Genomic DNA, 21406 nt, shown 5'->3' on the forward strand with positions numbered 1-21406 from the left:
GTCCTGCTCCTGAAACTCAACCTTGACCCAAAGTCTAAATTTAAGGCACGTGTTTAAGAAGTGCACAGTACTGAACCATTTCTTTTCTCAGGCTTCTTCAGTTGAAGGTGATGAGGTATTCAGGGTAGGCCTGGTCGTCGTGGAAGATCACGAACATGGAGGGCGGTTGCTTCTTGTCCACCACAGTGTCGAAGCAGTCAGTGCGGTCTGAGCCTCGAGGAGGGGGTGATTTCATGGAAGAATTACCGACTGTGTATCGGCCGGTCAGGACAAGTGCAACATACAGCCGCTTCAGGCCTGCTGCGTCTGCTGGGGAAAAGCCATTGGCTGAATAGGCTGCATTGACTGCGAAGTAAACTCCCTTTCCATACGCAGCAGCTGTGATAGAATTACATAAAAACACAGCTTAAAGGTCAGCTTAAAGGAATTGTTCAACATTTTGGGAAATTTGCTTATTTGCTTTCTTACAAACTACCACACGCTACTCAAATGAAGCTACAGCCAGTTAGCTTGGCTTAGCCTGGCCCAGCTAGGAGACAGCCCAGCACATTTCGCCAAGTGTTGTTTTTACACTTTTGTACGAGTAAACAGACGAAAAATAACATGCTTCTTAATGAGCTTTAGAGGTGCTGCTAGCCATATTTTGATACTTTTGGACATAGCCAGGCTAACTGTTTCCTCTTGTTCTCTGTCTGTATGCTAAGCTAAGCAAATCGGCTTAGCTTAACTTAATATTTAACATACAGACGTAAGAGTGGTTCTCATATAACGGTTGGCAAGAAAGCAAATAAGTGTATTTCCCGAACTTAAACAGGCTGGACAACACAGTATTTTTAATTAATTGTACAACACTGTAAACACTGTGTTCATTTTTAAGCAAAAATGGCAACAGGATGTAACTTTAAATGCAAGGGCCACTGAGAATTCAATCTGATCAAACCACACCCTTGAGAAAGCGGATTAGAGTTTTGAGTGATACACTTTTAATAAATAATACCTAACTTTTATTTCCATTTTATTGTTTCAGGCGATTAAATATAACAACCTTTGATAACATTCCTTACCGTGGGCTCCTGCGAAGCTCCTGTCAAATCTGTCTCTTTCAATACAGTCGCATGACTCTACAGATGTGCCATGGTAGAGAGACTTCTCCCCAAGGTCTGCTGGACCGTTCTTGGCAAGTATTCGCTGCCTACACACAGCATAGGCATTCCACAGGTAGAGGTTTTGCACTCGCTCAATCTGAGATCAGAAAATAATCAATCAATTACTTATGAATGACACGATGAGAAATATGGGTTTTTGTCTTAGCATACTCACTTTACGAATGGTGTATTTAGCCGTTTTGAGGAAACCCTGGGCTACAGCCTGATATTCTGGTGAGGTAGGTTGCAGCTCAACCTTTTTAAAGACTTCTTCCGTGCATAGGTTCCCATTGTGGTGGCAACTCTAAGGCTAAAGTAGAAGTCACACAAATTAATGTTGTGGTTTAGAGCAGTGGGTCCCAACCTGGGGTCCGTGCCCCCCCTTAGGGGGCCTCCAGAGATCGCAGGGGGTGCGCGCAGCTTTGTCTGCTGAGGTTGTGAGGTTACCAAAATTATTATTTACAAAAATTACATTTATAAAATCCCAATAACACACCCAATTGGGTAATCAAAACTCTGTATAATCCAAATTGAAACATATTTTTGGTCCACATTTAAATTCATTAAGCTATTTATTACCTATTTAGTGCGTGTATGCGGGTAGGGCAGGGGCGTCGCACCCGTAGGGGATGTGTGTGTTTAAACACCCACACTTTTACCGGTGAGAGGGTTCAACACCCACACTTTTTCTGCAGTTTTTCCGCAGTTTTGCACAAACACCATACTACAGTCGCTCTGTTTCCCTGGCCGCTCTGTCTGCACTCACTGCTGCTGCGTCCTCTGCCCCTTCCTCTCCTGTTGTTGCCTCAAACATGACACATGCTTCGAGTGTGACCGGCTGATGATTGGCTGTTCTGCCTTAAAGCGCCCGGTATACTCGACGCACTCCAGCTGTCGCGCGACAACATGATGTCAAAATGACGTAGATCTCGCTGGCACGCCAGGATTTTGGCCTGGTCGCGTGACGTCGCGCACCTCTCTTTTTTTTTTCAGCTGCGCACGACAAACCGGAAACAGGAAGATGGACGATCTGTACGATCCTTCAATAAAGGAGCACAGAGATGCCAGAATTCTCTCAGTGCGTCACTGAGGGGGACACATGCTGGAAAATTAAGAACCTCCGCGACCGATTTGGAAAAAAAAACAAAAAAACAAAAAATGTTTTCTTCTTCTAGTGCGTAGAAATAGCAAAGTCGGTAGCCTTTTCTCACTAGCGACACCTCTGTTCAGGAGAAGACTGCAACTAGTGCCGCGACCAAGTATATATAGTCACGGCGCTCCTGTGACGTCACGTTGTCGCGCGACAGTTGGTCTGCGTTGAGTATACCGGACGCTTAAGGGTGCGTTCATTTTGTCTTGTTATCGCAACTTGCAGCTCGAGAGCGACGTCACATCCGTGTTTGAAAACGAGTAACCGCGGGTTTTTACGTTCTGTTTGGCACACAACACGACGAGCTTGGTTGCAATAGGCAGTTTGGACGTTTCATAATGTTATAGTGATTATCTGGTTTACGGTGCACCCACCGCGGATGTTCATTACATATTACACAATCATATTTCACAGTTTGATATCTGAATTTTGATTAACGTTAACGTTACGCTACTGCTCTGCTTTCTGCTCAAGACTCGGCACTGTTGTCATAGCAACATGGAGCGTCTCTAGCCAATTTCAGCTGCACAAGCTACAACTAACTAACTAACTAATTAGGCGGTATTTAACACATAATAAGACTGTAGCGACATGCCTATAGGTAACAGTATACAGTGCTGTGTGTACGACTTCTTCATTTGGTTACAACAAAGACAAGAGTGCTTAAAATAGTAGAACACCACAATGTTTACTACGTGTGATGCTCGGAGTAGCCATCTTGGTAACTGAACTCGGCGTCCTCTGAGCTCAGACGACTTAACGAGTCGTTTATACGTCCTCGGGAGCGTTCTATTTGCAATTTCCGGTTCGTAACTCAGGAAACTGACTCTGAGATCGAGTCGGGTGGACAAAGCGAACCGCAAGTCCCACTTCTCTTGGTGTGTTAGATTTATTGTTCAGCTCATGCTGAGGAGCCGGGAACTAGCTAGGTTCATAGTTCACACCGTTATTTTATTAGTCATGTTTGTTCCAAAAGTCCGTTTTTATTTCCTGTTAGTTTGTAGATGTGTTTATTATTTTATACTGAGTATGTTTTTATACTTTTCTAGTATCACTCATTTAAATGAGAAGCTTTTCATATCTTGTATTTTATACCTTTTGTACCCTTCTGTCATTGTATTCATCGTTTTTATTGTTTGGTCAAAAAATATGAAAACACATGTGAAGCCAACTTTATTGGGTTGGCAAAGTTGATGAGTTTGTATAAATTAATTCAAATAAAAACAGGTAATAACATAACACACAGCCCCCCCTGCACGTTGGGGTTGAGGGGGCCTGACTTGTCTTGGACACAGGCAAGGGGGGCTTCAAGGAAAAAAGGTTGGGAACCACTGGTTTAGAGGATGGTTTTTAACACAAGTTGCTAAATCTAAAGTAAAGTGGAATGAGGTGAAAACTAAAAAATGTGACATACTTGTAACAGAGTCGTTCCTTTTTATTTTGTATGTGATGCCTGTTTGCCAATTTGTGGCTTCTCGTGCCCTCAAGTTCACTTTCACCAGCATGCCGTCTTGTGCTTTAATATCGACAGACACCTCTTTTCTCATGTGAGCCTCCTCCAGCAAGTAGTTGTCATGCAGGCTCACCTCATGCCAGACTCCATTTACATCTTGAATCGACCACTTGACATTAAGAGCCAACATTGCTTCTTGTTTATGTTGGAAGTCTTTACAAAGTGCTTTTTGGAATGCTCTGTTTAGAAGCTCAATGACGCTCAAAACATCCTCCTTCAGGCCTTTCAGCACATAGACATCTCCTCTTGACCCTGACCGATCTCTAGCTTCAGGTCTAGCTGTGTTTCCTGCTCTGTTGCCATTCACACCTTCTGTACTTTGACGTCTCCTATGCTCCAAGCTTATTTCGAAGGCATTCACTTTTGCCTGTACTGCCTCCAGCTCCTTGGAATCAAGCTTGGAGAAATCAAGCACATCCACCTCTCTCTCTACTAGCTGCTTCTGCAGGATCCCCTCCAAATCTCTCTTGATAGTACTGATGACGTCTGGACCACGACCAATCACACTTATCACAGCTGGCAGTGGCTTTAAGGAGATGAGGGTTCTGCCTTGAGGTGCTGAAGTTGTGGAGGTCCTTAAACATTTGTCTTGGCACTTCTTGAGTATTTGTTTGGCTCTTTCTAAAAAAAGAAAAGAAAAAAGGGACATTATAAAAAGTTTTTGTTGAGGAAACCATGTGTCACCATGAGGCTGACATTTGTGGTTCTTTATTTTAGTGTAACATCTCAACAACTATTAGATGGATTGACATGAAAGTTGCAACAGATATTCAAAGCCCTCAAGGGTATTCTCTTAAGTAATCCCCTAACATTTTAGACAGCACTTTTCTTCATGTTCAATATTTTATAGAATGACATTGCAAACATCCTCAGCTATACTTGTGTATGTGTTCAGTGCTAATTTGCGTGAAATCTTAGCCCGCTAACAAGCTTAACTAATATGATGAACTTATTAAATATTATGTGATAATAACTAAAAGCAAACCTTTCAAGTTGAGGCGGCGTGTTGCTGGTAGTCCAAAGCGGTTCTCCAACTCTGATCTGCAAACATACATATCAGGGGAAGTTTAAAACAAACCATTCTGACTCGTCAAACAATCCAATCCATGCATAAATGACACATTTATCTCTATGTTTGTCAGATTTACATCTGACCTGAAAACCTGGAAGACTGGTTGTTGCAAGATGACAATGCGGATAAGTGAGAGGGACTTTGGTTTCAAGTCTGTAATAGCTGAGGTCATGCCATCCAGCATGGCTTTACAAGCTTTGACAGAGTCCATACCAGCCACACCTGATGGGATATAAAGGTTATGGTTATAGATACACATGTGCTACCAGTAAGGGCATTTACATTGCTACAGTGACTGGTTGTGACCTTAATTTTGTTTCTATTCGCTCATATGCCATTACTTGTAATGTGTCAAATGTTGTAATGTGTCCTAAATTTACACTATTATCAGACCCTATACTATACCATAATAAAATAATAAATATTGGCCTACTACTAAAGGCCAGCTGAAATGAATCTATAGATGTATGGATCTATTAGTACACTGCTTTCTACTAGAACAAGTTTTACTTTTACTTGTTGTCATGTGTTTTTAAATTTATTTAAATGTGAAGTTTTTCACTCACTTTAAACTTAACTATATGTAAACCAGAAATTCTTCCTACATTTAAGGTGATTAAAACTATTTTTCTGTTGACCATATTGCACAAGTACACTTAAACACTTATAAACACACACACGCACATCCACATGCACACAGTACAAACCAGTATTGATAGCTGGGAAAGCTGCTGAGTGGTAGCCTTTGCTCTCACACTGCTGCAGTATCTTTTTGCAATTTTTCTGAATCAACTGAGCGTCAGACTTAAAACTAGCATGAATGATTTCCCTGCAGCCAAGCAACCCAGGTCCTGTGGTGCACATGTAGTCTGCTGGAATTCCCACTGACGAAAACAATAAAAGCAGATATGACAGTAATAAAACAAATACTGTTATTATATTATTTGTGTATAAGATGTTGGGTGGTGAAAACCTGAATTAATACACAGTTCCACCCACTATTGTTGTAAAAATAATGTACACCACCTGAAAACCTCTAAAAAGTATTTTTACAGTATTTTTCAGTCCACTCTTAAGGCTTACCTTGTGCAAACTCTGCTTGGAGAGCAGCCCCTGCTGCGGTCAGAATGGCTTTGGACACACCTGTAGAGTTTGTGAACACGCAGTTAGGATCTAACCTAGGTTAATATAATTTATACAAAATTCTCAAAAAATAATGTGGTTCTATTATATGTTCATATTTACAGTCAATCAAAACATTTAGAAAATGTATCAATCATACCAGATTGTTGGTTGTTGGAGAAGTCAGTTGTATTGACAATGACATCAGTGTTCTCATGAATGATGTCAGAAAGGACTATTTGAAGCTTGACTCCCCCCAGCTTGGCTGTGATCTCATCATTAGTGACAGAGACATGGCGGTAAAAGGAAGCTGAAGTCATGACAGTAAAAAAATATGTGATTATGGTTTACTATTTTCAATTAAATCATTAATATTTTTATATTTACATTGAATTAAATTATTGAACAGAGAAAATTAACTACAATTGAGCTGACAGAGAACATAAATTTTTTGCTTAATTCAGCTTGGTTTTACACATGCATTATTGTATGACAGCAGTGGGGACCTACTTGTAGCAAACAACCTCTGTACACTACCAGCGCAGCAAACAAATAAGCAAAAGAAAATATACACATTAACCTTGGTCTGGGTTTACATCATTTGTGAATCCTCTAAGATGCAAAGTTCCCTGGGCAGACTGGAAGGCCTGTAGTAACATGAAAATACAAAAAAAAAATCATGTGAACTGGCTCTTATTTGCAAGTTTAGTTTCCTTTTTTGTAGACAATTATGGTAATTTCATTGTGCAAAATTCTTAAGAAAAATAATATAAATGACAACAGTAGTAGATATCAAATTAGCACTTACATAAGAGGTTACAAAGGGCAAAGCCGACAATTAATGAACTTGGACACACTCTTTAGGATGCAGTCAATTTTGGACTCTTTGGTTACAAGGCACTGCTACTGCATTTCCTTTACCTTGCTAGATTCTTTGTCACTTGGGTGACCAAGGCCATCCACATATGAGAATATAACAATCCAATTTCATCCATGATCATGATCACCATGTTTATCTCAAAAGTAGATTCTGTAGCATCTGCCCTGCATGCAAATACACCAGTGCCCACCAACTAAGGCAAATTAGCTTCTGAAACATCTGAATTACATTAATGCAGCTTCAACATCGTTTCTCACCTGCTGGGTCTCGAGGGTTCCCTGAATGATCTCTACATGGACACCATCTCCAGGAGGTCCAGCAGTGGCTCCTCTTGCAGTGTCTTCAGCAGCAACACCCCTCTGGAACCCCAAATCACCTGTAACGTTTCCTGTAGTGATCCTTTGGAGTAGCCGATCACATGCTTCCTGCATGGCCCTCACCACCTCTCCTCTGTTATCAATCAGGATGATTCTGCTCAGACTTCGCCCTCCCTCACTGCCAAACTTCTTGACAGCAGTTACAATAGCCTCAGAGCACACATTGACCGGAACACCAAACATACCTGAGCTGATACAGGGCATGGCTATAGATTTGAACTCCATAATTTCTGCTAAATTCAGAGCAGACTGGACAGTTTTTTCCAGCAATACCCTTTCACTGCCACCCGATTTTCCACCTACAGGCCCAACAGCATGCAGCAGTTTCTTGCAGTTTAAGTTACCCCCTGTAGTCACTACCACATCACCTATAGGAATTTTTCCAGTCTGCTTTACTAGAGCCTTGCTCTCCTTCTGCACCTGAGGTCCACCTGCTTTACTCAGTGCAGCAGCAACACCTCCACCATGGTCCAGATCTTCATTGGCAGCATTCACCAAAGCGTCAGCATCCTGTTTGGTGATGTCACCCTGACACACCAGCACCTGGAGCCCATCACAAAGGCTGTAGCTGGAAACCATTGTGCCACCAGATGCCAAATTCTGTCTAGTAAAGTGAGGTTGTTCTTTAACCTTTAGGAGACACTTCTGAGAATGAGAAACACTTAAAATGTTTTCTCGTCCAGAGGGACTTACAAAATACCTAACTGCCCCGGGCAAGTCAATGGTGACGGTGTCCTTAACAAGGGAGTCCAGAAATGGACCCAGCCTGTTCCTGACCTCAGTCACTTTGCTTGATGGACCTTCCAGCACCATCATGGGCCCAGAAGAAGATGTTAAGGGATGGAAGGCAACCCCTGAATAATCAAAACCATTCAGCTGCAGCAATTCTGGTAAGAGTTGTTCCAACTCTGGGAAAGGGAGAACAACTTTGCCTTCTATCCTTGCCTGGTCCAAAATAAACTGTGTGACAGCTTCACTCAGCTCTTCAACCTCTTTTGTGTTGCCCAGTAAGAACACTGTGCTGTTTGACCCAAACACAACCTGAGCCCTGTATTGCCTTTGGTTGAGCTCATTTGTCTTGGACTTAAGCTTTTCCCGAAGCTCAGATGACACAGCCGAGAAGTTAGGAACATCAAACTTTACTTCCTTGAATTTTTCTTGCAGTTCTTTTTCTGTGTCATTCAGTTTATCAGCAGTGAGGGAGAAGAAACATAGCCCTGTGTCTCGTAACTCTACTTCCACCTTGTCACCAACCCCTAAAAAGTCACATAGCACCCCTGGTCCGCCATAAGCCTGCCTTAGGAACGTCAAAAAATGTGGACTCAAGTCAGAAGCTTTCTTTTCTAACACCAAATTTTCAGCCCCAGTGATCCACTCTCCAGCCTTTAGAATCTCCTCCACAGAACCTTCCAAAACTAACTGACCTGAATCTCCCTGCATGACCTTCACACCTGGAAAATCCCGTCCCAAACTGTGCTCAATCTCTTTCCAGAGAAGACGGAGTTTGGCTTCTCCCAGTCGACAAATAGTGGTTGTCTTCTCACCTAAACGTGACCCTCGTTTAACATGTGAGTCCTCTACATTGATCAACCTAGCCTTCACCTGAGAACATTTCCCAACCACAACAGCCATGCCAACCTCGCTATACACCTTCACCTCATCTGTGGTCTGAGGAGAGCTGCAGGACTGAAGCAAAGCTTTAATTTTGTTTGAGTCCATCTCATAGTGGCACAGGTAGCTAGCGAAGAGTTTGTCTACCTCAGCTTTCCAATTTCTATTTTCATCAACAGCACCAGGTTGAGCTAAACTCCTGACTAAAACCCTCTCTTCTTCTGGGTAAAGCTGGGCTGAGCAGGCCACAGAGGCGAGTTCTTCCTCTAGTTCTTTCTCTGCCTTAGGGCATTCCTTTAGGTATCGAAGGAGGTAAGAATCAAGTTGTAGTTTATATTCTTCACCACTTGTTAGGCTTGAAGTAAGACTGGGCTGCTGCTGTTGAAAAGATATACATTTTGATTTTCAGTACATGAAAGCAGTTTTAAATAGTTATTGATATTAAATCCAAAATAGTGTTTAAAAGATACAGATGAAGAAAATGACATACATCTACATTTAAAAGTGTGTGAAAAAAACTGCTTTTTACTCTCAATAACTTTGATTAATTTAAGTTATCTTTTCTAGGTTTTTAATGTTGATTTCAACCTTGAGATTCCTAATGCTTCACTTGACACAACAATAAACCGGACACATACCCTGATTCAAATCATTCACAGTTGTTCCAATTAAAACTGAAAACAGTAAGTGTTCATAATGATAATACCAGGACGTGTTTTAGACTATATATTTATTAAGAGATGAGACACTATTGTAGTAGACTTTCCATGCTGACCTGTGACGAAGTTAAGTCCAGTTTTGGGCTAACTGGTTTGCTTGTAGGTCCCGGGCTGCCTCGCACAGTCAGCACCAGAGGGCCACTTGCAAACTCCAACACATGTTCAGATTTCTGCAGGACTCTTTGCTGGGCTGAGACAGAAAAGAGGACATGACTTATTTCAGCTTTTGTATTTCAGCACAAGTTTGTTGCCCCTCCGACTCTCCCTGCCTCAATTAAATAAAATAAGGTATGTATAAAATGTTGAATCCTTAATTCTTCCCTTACTGTGCGCCTGCTTTGCGCAGAAAGCCAAGTTATCAGTAAACCTGTGTCTGCTGTCTTTTCAACGGATGCTGAATGAATGAATAGATTACTGAACGGGGCTATATTCTGTATAATGTGCAATTTAAAATAATATATGTGCTGATGAGTGTTGGTGTAGATATGCTGTGTGAGGAAGCTTCTGCTACAAAGAGACCCCCAAAAAATCCACAAAGAATCACAAAACGACCATAAAAATATAAAAACTTGAAAAAATACAATTCCAAAGATAGGGAAAACAATCTCAGAGATGCACAAGAATTTCACACAGACCCAAAATGACCACATATACATTCAAAATGACTACCAAGAGATGCACAATGTGACAACACACACTAAAATCAGATGCAGAACATTGTGTCATAAGCCACCCTTGCATTCAATCAGTGTGCAGTTGTTCATTTCAACTAAACAAACATGGAGACATATTTTATCACTGCCACACCCTCATCAGTGGAGGTGAAGGTGTCACATGTAATCACAAGGTGCTGTGGGGATTACCCGGAATGAAAGATTTCTTTCTCTCTTTTTTCATTGTTGTTGTTTGTTGAAAAACTGTTCAAATTAGTTTTATAAACTTTCTCACAACACCAGAAATGATGGAGTCGACAGACTGTTACGTGGCTTGTGATTACGATTTACACTTTTGTAATAGTTATAATCGTTATTAAAGATTTGCAAACCTATTTAGCTCAGCTTGAGCGAATATATGACACATATATCAAATGCTGCATCGAAAAGGCAGAGTCTAAGATTCAGCTTGTGACAGTCTGACTTTGAACTACAGCAAATGTGAAAGTGAAACTAAAATATTTTCCAAAACTGAAATGTACTATAGATCGATTAGCTTCATGTACAGTATGTGAAAAAGTAACATTGGCAGTCAAACAGTTTGGATGTGTGTCTGCGAACAGTAAAATTGGCTTATTTCATATAGGAAAATACATAATCGAATGAGATCAACCCGTTTTTTCTAATGCACGATTCCTTACTTTCATTTTCACCAGAACAAAACATTTTATACAACATTAGGAAATCAACGTCAAGAACCAAATTCAACACATAGATATTTGAAGTGACGCGTCTTACCATCTCGCTCTTTAAAAGCAATGCTATAAACTTTATCGTTTATGTTTGTTATGAAGCCGCAGTCTCCTCCTCCTGATCTGCGGCGAATTTGGAAGTAGTTTTCTGTCCTCTTCCTTTGTTCTCCGTTCAAACTTGGACACTCGAAGTAAACGGGATACTGGTAAGTATCCCCCATAGTGTAAACACTAGACAGAATTAATAGTCAAATGTGTAGACACTTCTTAGAGCGACCTCCGCCTTGGGCAACCGGTTTGATCAGCAGGCACTGATGATCTGTGTACTGTGTCGGGTGCGCGCTCTGTGACAGAAGACGCCACCAACAAAAACATCTGACTGCCAGGAAACACCCAGATTCCCCACCTCACACTGCAGAAGTCACTGAGTCACTGGAATTATCTGTCAGCGACCTTTTACAGGAGTGCTGGAACAGTACATACTGTTCAATTTCAAGCAAGGTTTAGTTTCATTTTCGAAAACGTTCCAGGCTACTTGTACCTGCGAAAGGAACTATTGTACTTTTTATTTCATCACATTAACCTGACAGCTGAGGTTACTTGTTACTCTTTGGATTAAACTTTTGCATAACAAAAAACAATAACATATTAAACCAGTAGCTTGGGACCTTGGGAACTTATTATTGTAATTCCAATTATAGTATTGTGATGACCCCTCCCCCCTTTGGTTGGGCTGGGTCTTTTTTCCTTCGTCACAGGAGACAGAGTGGCAGAGGGTGTGGCCATTCTCTCTCTCTCTCTCTCTCTCCTTCCAGTCAGCAGGTTCTTGGTTTGTTGCTGTCTTTAGTTTTTGATAGTCTTTGGTATATGGATATATGCATTACCTTTTTCCACACACACTTCACCCATGTTCACACACACACACACACACACACACACACACACACACACACACACACACTGTCTGACCCACCATGCTAGTAGGGGGAGAAGGCTGATCATATTACACACTGGTATTAATATCCACCCTCTCCCCTATCTCATTGTAAACTAATAGCTGACATGATCTCAAACTCTCTGAGTCTCTCTGTGTACATCTGTCTCATTCCATGTTTCCATTTCTTCTCTCCACTTGGATAATTTCTTCTAAAATATACTCCACATGCATGCCTGATGCGTGATACACTACACTACTGACCACACTGACGTACATATACATATTATGAATTGTGATTGTTAATATTGTTTAATTAAACTTCTTTTTGTTTTAAACCTTTACATTATCTGTGTAGTCTCCCTCCTTTGTCATTATCCTAGGGCAGGTTCATGGCAGTATTAATCATGAATTTCAATAACAGTATTGTAGTATTAGGCGATGCATCTAAGTTTTACATAAAATCATAGTATTAATAATATAGGCTACTTCATGTATGCATATGCATGTATGTGCAATAGCTTACTACGAGTATATAGGCTATGTATGTGCAAGTGAAGTATTCCATTTAGGCCTATACAGCTTCACATAATTGTACAGTATTATACAGTATCTTACTAAACATATGACTGTAAAATACTTGACAAAAACATGCTTTTTCTTTGCCTCCTCCTCTACTGCAGCTACAATAGTAAAATGCTGCTTATGCACTGATGCATCAGTATTAACAAATAAAATGACTAATAATATAAATCCACAGCCATATACATTTTGATTTCTGATAATAGGCTACTATTGTACTTTTTACATGGATTTCATACATAGTAGTCTCTCAAATTAGATATTACTTATGAATGAACATAAAGAGAATCACTCCACATGCTTTTTTAAAAAATACAATCGAAAAATCTATTTTTATTAGTTTGTATACAACTCAGTAATTTGATAATGACAGAAATATGATTTAATATATTTTAAACGTCAGAAAAGCTTAACCAAAACAAAATATTCCAAAGTGACTGCTTGTTGTTGTCTGAAGTTGTCATCTAGCCATGATCCCAAATCAGTTTAAGGAGACACAAACAGAAGTTTTCTGGGTTACCTCAGACTTAATTGTCTTGCTACTGAAATGTAAACAGCCTTAGTAATCATGTAGTCTTTTATAATTTACTTTGTTGCAGCCACTCTCTCCAAGCATATAATCTGTAATTAGATTGTTCTTCTCTTTAAGCTACGATTTTTACATATGCCACAACAGCAATTCAAAGTAAGAAGTTCATGGCTCCAGACATGACACAGTGATCATTTCTTCCATCTGAGGCTCTGTTCTCATGGCAGACCAGCTGACCCAGAACCACAAATCCAGGGTGCAGGTGTAGTGCAGTCCCAGCCAGACGTAGGAATGTCACGAAAATGTCGTCATCTTGGCTCTAGCTTGGACCCATCTCTGCTCCTCAAAGTTAGTGATAAGATAAGATAAAATGTTCCTTTATTGATCCCCCTTACACTGAAAAAAGTATAACCTTGCTCAAGCTAAAAAAAAAAATTATGTCCAGATATCACATCTAAAATATTTGACTTCACAGAATCTAAATTGAGTAACTTCTTATGACCTGATTATTTTATGTTGATGTAAACAATAATGATGCACTTGACTCAACCTTAATTCCTTGCCTTGATCCAAATTATTTTCTTAACATTTTAGTTATTGAACCAAACTAATAAATTGAAATTGAACCAACCTAATGTATTCACTTTTAACTGAATTAACATGAATTAATGTTTGAATTGACACCAGTTAATTAATTTACATATATCCAAACTATATTTTTCACATTTTATTTGACTTAACTTAAAAAATAATGTGTTTGCCACCTTATAAACTCTATAAAAAAAGACGCTTGGCCAACAGATTACGTTAAATGTATTTATTAATCTTTAACATATGAACCATATGCAACATATTAACATTAGGCAATCGGCCTTTTTTTGTTTTAGTAGCTCAGATCGTTCTGAAAATGACAGGCTGCAGTCTTTGCATTTCCACATCCGATAACTGAGAAAACAAAGGAAGAAATAGTGAATTCCCTTACATTTGATACACTGATCTGTGTTGGCTCAATAAACAGAGCTAAAAAAAATACAGTAGTCCATTTGCTGCTATGAAAATGTATAGATGAGTGAGGGTCTAATATTCAGGGTGATTTCTGAAATGGTTAAAAAGGCGATGTGCAGTGTAGATGCAATATGTCACCTGTTCAGGTTGGATGAAGCTACAGGCTACAGCCAGGGAACTGAAGAGAGCGGCCTTGTGGTTTATGAAAGCATACAAAATAAAATAAAATAAACAATTACTACTCTCTGAAGACCACATAATACAGAACCAAGAGGCTCCCGTTGTTATCGGCCCACGTCTCCAGCGCTTCACTCGGACTGTATTTCCTTTTCTTTCCGGTCCTAAACTGTTGCTGTCAGGGGCAGGAGGCTACACAGTTGAGCCCGAGAGGACGGGCCCAGTCTGAATGTTTTGTTTACAAACTGCAATGAACAAATCTCCAGGCGCAATATCTGTTTAACCCTGAATGTAGCCCAATTGGACTAGCGATGGCTTTTGGCTAGCTTACGTTACCGATACTTGTAAAAGCGCGGCACAAATACATTTATTATTATTCATGGTCATAACGTTACCGGTAAATGCTTGCTCGCTAGCCAGCTATCGCCCCATTTAAGTACTTAAATTGGGCTATTCTTTGCAATTTTGACAACACAAAACACTGAAACTTTAATTATCAGCAACTACTTTGCTACTTACGTTTATTTTTGGACGAAATCCACCCAGGAGGTATGCCGAGAGAGATACGGGACTTAACATGTGCTCTGACTGTGCGGTGCGCAATTCACATTCGACTCAAACTAAAAATATTACCTGCAGGTCATGAAGAAAAGAAAATAAAATTGAGAGAAATCAAAAACTTTGTTTTGGGTCCTTTGGACGTATATTTAGTTCAGTATAAATCAAACTTGATGTCTCTAAATGCAAAAAGAATGAGTTTCACAATCAAATCAATAATTTTATCCTGTTTTAAATGGCAGTTATTAGTTTGAATAAACAACTGCATGTTACACTTTTTTCAGTGTAGGAGAAATTCACAATTGACACAACAGTATAGGGCAAAGTAGTGCAAAAGAAAGAGTACAGAAGTGGAGGTACAACAAGATATCACAAAATAAAATATTACAAAATATAATAGAAAATATGACTATAAATGAAAGAATATACACTATGCAATATTCAAATACGAATGGTGTGCAAATATTTTAGCAGCTTGACTAAAACTAAACTGTACATGTAGAAATTAAATATAAATAGTAGTGCGTTGTAGATTGGAGTTTAAATTTGTCTTAGTCTGCAGGGGTTGGAGGTACTGGGTGCTGTGGCGTTGTGGAGTCTGATGGCTGATGGTACAAACAAGCCTCCAAACCGCTTTGAGGTTAGTTCTAGTCTGTAGTCACTGTTTATATGTCGGGTAGCGAAGTTAAAGATATTTTAATCTGACCATTTTAATCTAAAAAATGCATAAATCAGAGTCTCTGATGTAAACAGAACAGAAATAAGCTGCCCAGTTGTGCAGCAGTACACTGATCCACGTACCCATCAGAATGAGCAGAAACAGACTCCACTGCAGCTTTGCTCTTTTAGATGAAACCAATATTACAGTGAACCAAACACAATGATTTGCTAGTCTAAATGCGAGTAAATACACATCACTCTGTAATCCAAGGTAAAGGAATATAGGGGAAATATGCAAATCATAATCAAACCAGATATAACTGTGGTTCAGTGCAGATATAACAGTGTGTGGAGGTGGGTGTGGTTTGCGCTCAGCTGCAGGAGAGAGAGGTGTGGGGAAGGCTTGTGAGAGCAGCACCAGGTGAGTTGATTCCCTCAGCTGCTGATCATTGCCTAATCACTCTAACCCTTTATGTTGCAGTAGTGTGCTGGACTAGGGAGGAGAGATGCCACTGAGAGTGAGAGCCACTGAGTAGCGGAAGAGAAGTGTAGTTGGTGTTGGTATCTGAGAGACTCAAATAATAGTTGCGTGTTCCAACCACCTGGTTTGAGAGTTTGTGTGTTGGGAGAACCCCTGATTGTAGCAAGACTTGCTACACAGTGATTCAATGCAATTCACAGAGCAGTATTTGAAGCTGTTATTGACCAAACTCCTGCCATCACATAGCAACTGACCAATCGGAGCTCTATTCCTTCCATTGCTCATTTTAATTCAAATTTGATTAATTCCTTATAATGGATTTTTAAAATAGGTCATATTGATTATATTTAAACTTAAATGTGTATAACCATTCAACTGCCACATTTCAGACTCCATATTTCTTATATAGGATTACAGTTTTAACTGTATCAACAATAACTTTACAACAAGCTACACAAAAGTACTTTGGTGTTTTTGTTTTTGAGTGTACACTACTGCAGACTGAAGACTTGTTCCAAATCACCTGAGAACACTAAAATCTGAATAACACTTAACTGATTTTGCGTGATACAGTCTTAACTTCCCTTCCTGCTTCCTGCTCTCCTCAGCTTCACTCTGCTCCGATGTCCCTCCCTTCTGTGCTGATGAAGACTGCTCACAAAAGTATATTAATCCTGTTCATAAGCTCTGCAACATTTAGGTAAGAAAAAAAATAGGTCTTTATCACTGCCCTGAAACTGTCCATTTTTGACAAGAATAACTTGTTATCCTTTAGGCAAAAGGTAGATTCACAGCAGACGAAACGTATTATATTGGTGCTGTCAGATAAGTACATAGGCAGAGAGCAAGAAAAGTTTATTTTTAAACTAAAATGTCCTCTCAGCACATATTCTCAGTTAAAACCCTTAAGTACAAAAATGACTCAGAGTTGTTGAATTAAATATAACTAAAGTATTACATTTGTGTACACAAATTACACAAACACATAATCTCATGACTTCATTGAATTTTCTATAAGTCAAATACATCTGAGCAAGATATGCCAAGAATTGCTATATACAATATATTTTCATAATATATTTTCATGTTTATATCTCTCACGACAGCCTCAAGTTGCATTTTCATTATAATTCATTACTTGTGTTGTTGTTGTGAATGTACGGCAGGCTGTAGCCAACGATATATAGCGCAATTCATTACTTATGGGAAACGTTTCAAGAGCAACAGGCTTCTCCGAGCTGCACAGCACAAGGGCGAAGTGGGTGTAATGCGGAAGACGTAGCCAGGTCAAACCAACCAATAGAAACTCTTCTCTCATCCACCTGCGTAGGCCCGGCCCATCAAGTGCAGTTGAATTCGCAAGCAAAACTTTAGAACTCGCAAGCAAAGAGGACTGATTTTATAAGCAAAATGGCTGTATGTTTTTACTTACAAACATTAGTTTTGATTGAAGTTGAAGAAATATGTTCTCTCATATTTTTTTTTCAATTGCAACCTGTTCTGTTTCGATCTCAAAAAAAAAAATTTTTTTGATTGCCACTTACTCTTTTTTGCTTTTTTGGTTTCAAATCTATTCTATTTGATTGAATAATAAAGGAACAAAATTCTCTCCATAACTGCCTGGTAACTGGTTTATTTAATAATGATTATGGTTACATTTTGTAACTGCAAGCTGTGGTGGCAGTTTGTACAGAAATGAAAACAAAATAGTGTCATGGTATAATGTTAATCAAAATCACCCATCCTCTGGATCTAACAGCGCTATCTTGCAGCTTCAAGTTGGAGACTATGTCAATGTTCGTCTTTGGCATAATCGGGTGATCAGTGATAATGTAAATAAGTACTCAACATTCAGTGGATTTTTGCTTTTCGCTGTGTGAAGTGTATGAAAATATTTTATATTCAAACAGTTTACACAAAAACTCTTCTTAATGATTGTCAACAGATTACAAAATGTGATGTGACATTCTGCAGCTGTAAAAACCTAATGTTAATGTTCTTGTTCATGTTCTTTTAAAAGAATATGTATATTTGAAAATGTGTTAACAGTACCTTTTAAATTTTAAAACCTTAGAAATTATTTGAATATTGTTTATTTTATTTTTTTATAAACACTAGATATGTTGTGTTGAAATGTGTATATTTTATGCTTCTTAATCATGATTCATTAGTATCACATAATATCACATCACAGATCACAAATCATTATTTTTTATTAGATTTTATTACATTATTAAAGGTGTATCAATTGTAATGTAACAATGACTCTTGTGTAATGTATTTTAATGTCCAACATATCTTCACTTTGGAGTTACAAAATATTCATGGTATAGTTAAATAAATTCTTCATTTTTCAATTGAAACTCACTTAAAGCAGATTGTTTAGCCATATACTCTGTTACGGAAGTCTAGTATCATAATTGTACTTCCAAAATAATGTGTGACCACTTCTGATAAATCAATTACCATGGCACAGATGGTTTCACCCCTAGATATTAAATATCAGAAATAAGGGAAACAAGGTGATTTTACTTTTGAATACATTGTGTGTCACCTATATACGTAATATTTTACATAATACAGAATGTCACTATTTCACACATGTTAACAGGATGAATAAAGCCCAAAACCGAGAGACAGATATTCAAATCAGTATACTGAAGTCACACTGCTAAATATGTAAACTTATAACTAGGTCTTAAAATATCATGCCTAACATGAAAAATCTAAATGATTTTTAAACAAAACAAATAGACCAGTGTAAAAGACTATTAACCAATGAGATAAAATACATGAAAATAAGCCTACAAGAACAATCTTTGCGAAATTAAACTGCTCAATAGGAGTAACATTTACACCGACTGCTTTTCAGCTTTTTTTTTATATCACAAGAATTACAGAAGTCAGAACAAAATATATATGTAATTTCAAGGAGTGATTCACTAGCAAGGACCACACCATAACAAAATATTATTAACCGGACGAAAAATATGTATGATACTTGAATCTGTTTCTGGGATGTTGATGCGGTGTGGAGAAGCTTCGGTGGGCACCCTGGGCACGATGGACCCCCTAGGCGCCTTCGAGAGAGTAAGACATAACCCATAGAAAATGGGTGGGGGGAGGGGCATAGAATGTGAGAGCAAAAGGGGAGGAGAGGGTATTTATGAGAGTGCCAGAAGAGAGATAATTAAGGTGTGGTCCTGCTCCTGAAACTCAACCTTGACCCAAAGTCTAAATTTAAGGCACGTTCTAAGTTATCACCAGTGTTTAAGAAGTGCACAGTACTGAACCATTTCTTTTCTCAGGCTTCTTCAGTTGAAGGTGATGAGGTATTCAGGGTAGGCCTGGTCGTCGTGGAAGATCACGAACATGGAGGGCGGTTGCTTGTTGTCCACCACACTGTCGAAGCAGTCAGTGCGGTCTGAGCCTCGAGGAGGGGGTGCTTTCATGGAAGAATTACCGACTGTGTATCGGCCGGTCAGGACAAGTGCAACATACAGCCGCTTCAGGCCTGCAGCGTCTGCTGGGGAAAAGCCATTGGCTGAATAGGCTGCATTGACTGCGAAGTAAACTCCCTTTCCATACGCAGCAGCTGTGATAGAATTACATAAAAACACATGTCAGCTTAAAGGAATTGTTCAACATTGGGAAATAGCTTAGCTTAGCTTAATATTTAACATACAGACGTGTGAGTGGTTATAACGGTTGGCAAGAAAGCAAGTAAGTGTAATTCCCGAACTTAAACAGGCTGGACAACACAGTATTTTTAATTAATTGTACAACACTGCAAACACTGTGTTCATTTTTAAGCAAAAATGAAAACAGGATGTAACTTTAAATGCAAGGGCCACTGAGAATTCAATCTGATCAAACCACACCCTTGAGAAAGCGGATTAGCTGAGTTTTGAGTGATACACTTTTAATAAATAATACCTAACTTTTATTTCCATTTTATTGTTTCAGAAAAATTGGCGATTAAATATAACAACCTTTGATAACATTCCTTACCATGGGCTCCTGCGAAGCTCCTGTCAAATCTGTCTCTTTCAATACAGTCGCATGACTCTACAGATGTGCCATGGTAGAGAGACTTCTCCCCAAGGTCTGCTGGACCGTTCTTGGCAAGTATTCGCTGCCTACACACAGCATAGGCATTCCACAGGTAGAGGTTTTGCACTCGCTCAATCTGAGATCAGAAAATAATCAATCAATTACTTATGAATGACACGATGAGAAATATGGGTTTTTGTCTTAGCATACTCACTTTATGAATGGTGTATTTAGCCGTTTTGAGGAAACCCTGGGCTACAGCCTGATATTCTGGTGAGGTAGGTTGCAGCTCAACCTTTTTAAAGACTTCTTCGTGCATAGGTTCCCATTGTGGTGGCAACTCTATGGCTAAAGTAGAAGTCACACAAATTAATGTTGTGGTTTAGAGGATGGGTTTTAACACAAGTTGCTTAATCTGAAGTAAAATGGAATGAAGTGGAAACTAAAAAATGTGACATACTTGCAGCAGAGTCATTCCTTTTTATTTTGTATGTGATGCCTGTTTGCCAATTTGTGGCTTCTCGTGCCCTCAAGTTCACTTTCACCATCGTGCCGTCTTGTGCTTTAATATCGACAGACACCTCTTTTCTCATGTGAGCCTCCTCCAGCAAGTAGTTGTCATGCAGGCTCACCTCATGCCAGACTCCATTTACATCCTGAATCGACCACTGGACATTAAGAGCCAACATTGCTTCTTCTTTATTTTGGAAGTCTTCACAAAGTGCTTTTTGGAATGCTCTGTTTAGAAGCTCAATGACGCTCAAAACATCCTCCTTCAGGCCTTTCAGCACATAGACATCTCCTCTTGACCCTGACCGATCTCTAGCTTCAGGTCTAGCTGTGTTTCCTGCTCTGTTGCCATTCACACCTTCTGTACTTTGACGTCTCCTATGCTCCAAGCTTATTTCGAAGGCATTCACTTTTGCCTGTACTGCCTCCAGCTCCATGGAATCAAGCTTGGAGAAATCAAGCACATCCACCTCTCTCTCTACTAGCTGCTTCTGCAGGATCCCCTCCAAATCTCTCTTGATAGTACTGATGACGTCTGGACCACGACCAATCACACTTATCACAGCTGGCAGTGGCTTTAAGGAGATGAGGGCTCTGCCTTGAGGTGCTGAAGTTGTAGAGGTCCTTGAACATTTGTCTTGGCACTTCTTGAGTATTTGTTTGGCTCTTTCTAAAAAAAGAAAAGAAAAAAGGGACATTATAAAAAGTTTTTGTGGAGGAAACCATGTGTCACCATGAGGCTGACATTTGTGGTTCTTTATTTTAGTGTAACATCTCAACAACTATTAGATGGACTGACAAGAAAGTTGCAACAGATATTCAAAGTCCTCAAGGGTATTCTCTTTAGTAATCCCCTAACATTTTAGACAGCACTTTTCTTCATGTTCAATATTTTATAGAATGACATTGCAAACATCCTCAGC

At 39.3% G+C, this 21406-nt stretch overlaps 2 protein-coding genes across 4 annotated transcripts in view; both read right to left on the bottom strand.

Annotated features, from left to right (window-relative positions):
• LOC127364661 (protein mono-ADP-ribosyltransferase PARP14) overlaps positions 1 to 21406 on the bottom strand; it is a 29516-nt gene that overhangs the window by 988 nt on the left and 7122 nt on the right. For 2 of the 3 annotated variants that reach the window (XM_051402351.1, XM_051402350.1), the window contains 4 exons: positions 20434 to 21153; positions 20188 to 20321; positions 19932 to 20109; positions 18116 to 19515 (listed from right to left, as the gene is read on the bottom strand). In XM_051402351.1, coding sequence (XP_051258311.1) covers positions 19235 to 19515; positions 19932 to 20109; positions 20188 to 20321; positions 20434 to 21153 — 1313 coding nt within the window. In that variant the 3' untranslated portion in view covers positions 18116 to 19234. Of the gene's footprint in view, positions 1 to 18115; positions 19516 to 19931; positions 20110 to 20187; positions 20322 to 20433; positions 21154 to 21406 lie in introns of those variants that run through there. The other variant, XR_007885049.1, reaches the window with a different exon arrangement.
• Positions 2 to 11445, bottom strand: LOC127364662 (protein mono-ADP-ribosyltransferase PARP14-like). The gene is given in 14 exon segments (XM_051402352.1): positions 2 to 378; positions 1065 to 1242; positions 1321 to 1419; positions 1421 to 1455; positions 3710 to 4429; positions 4794 to 4849; positions 4964 to 5102; positions 5588 to 5764; positions 5964 to 6023; positions 6163 to 6312; positions 6583 to 6649; positions 7140 to 9248; positions 9646 to 9779; positions 11041 to 11445. Coding segments are annotated over 14 exon segments (4380 nt in total). The 5' UTR covers positions 11216 to 11445; the 3' UTR covers positions 2 to 97.

This window comes from Dicentrarchus labrax, unplaced genomic scaffold, assembly GCF_905237075.1.
Source record: "Dicentrarchus labrax unplaced genomic scaffold, dlabrax2021, whole genome shotgun sequence".
Classification (NCBI taxonomy): domain Eukaryota; kingdom Metazoa; phylum Chordata; class Actinopteri; family Moronidae; genus Dicentrarchus; species Dicentrarchus labrax.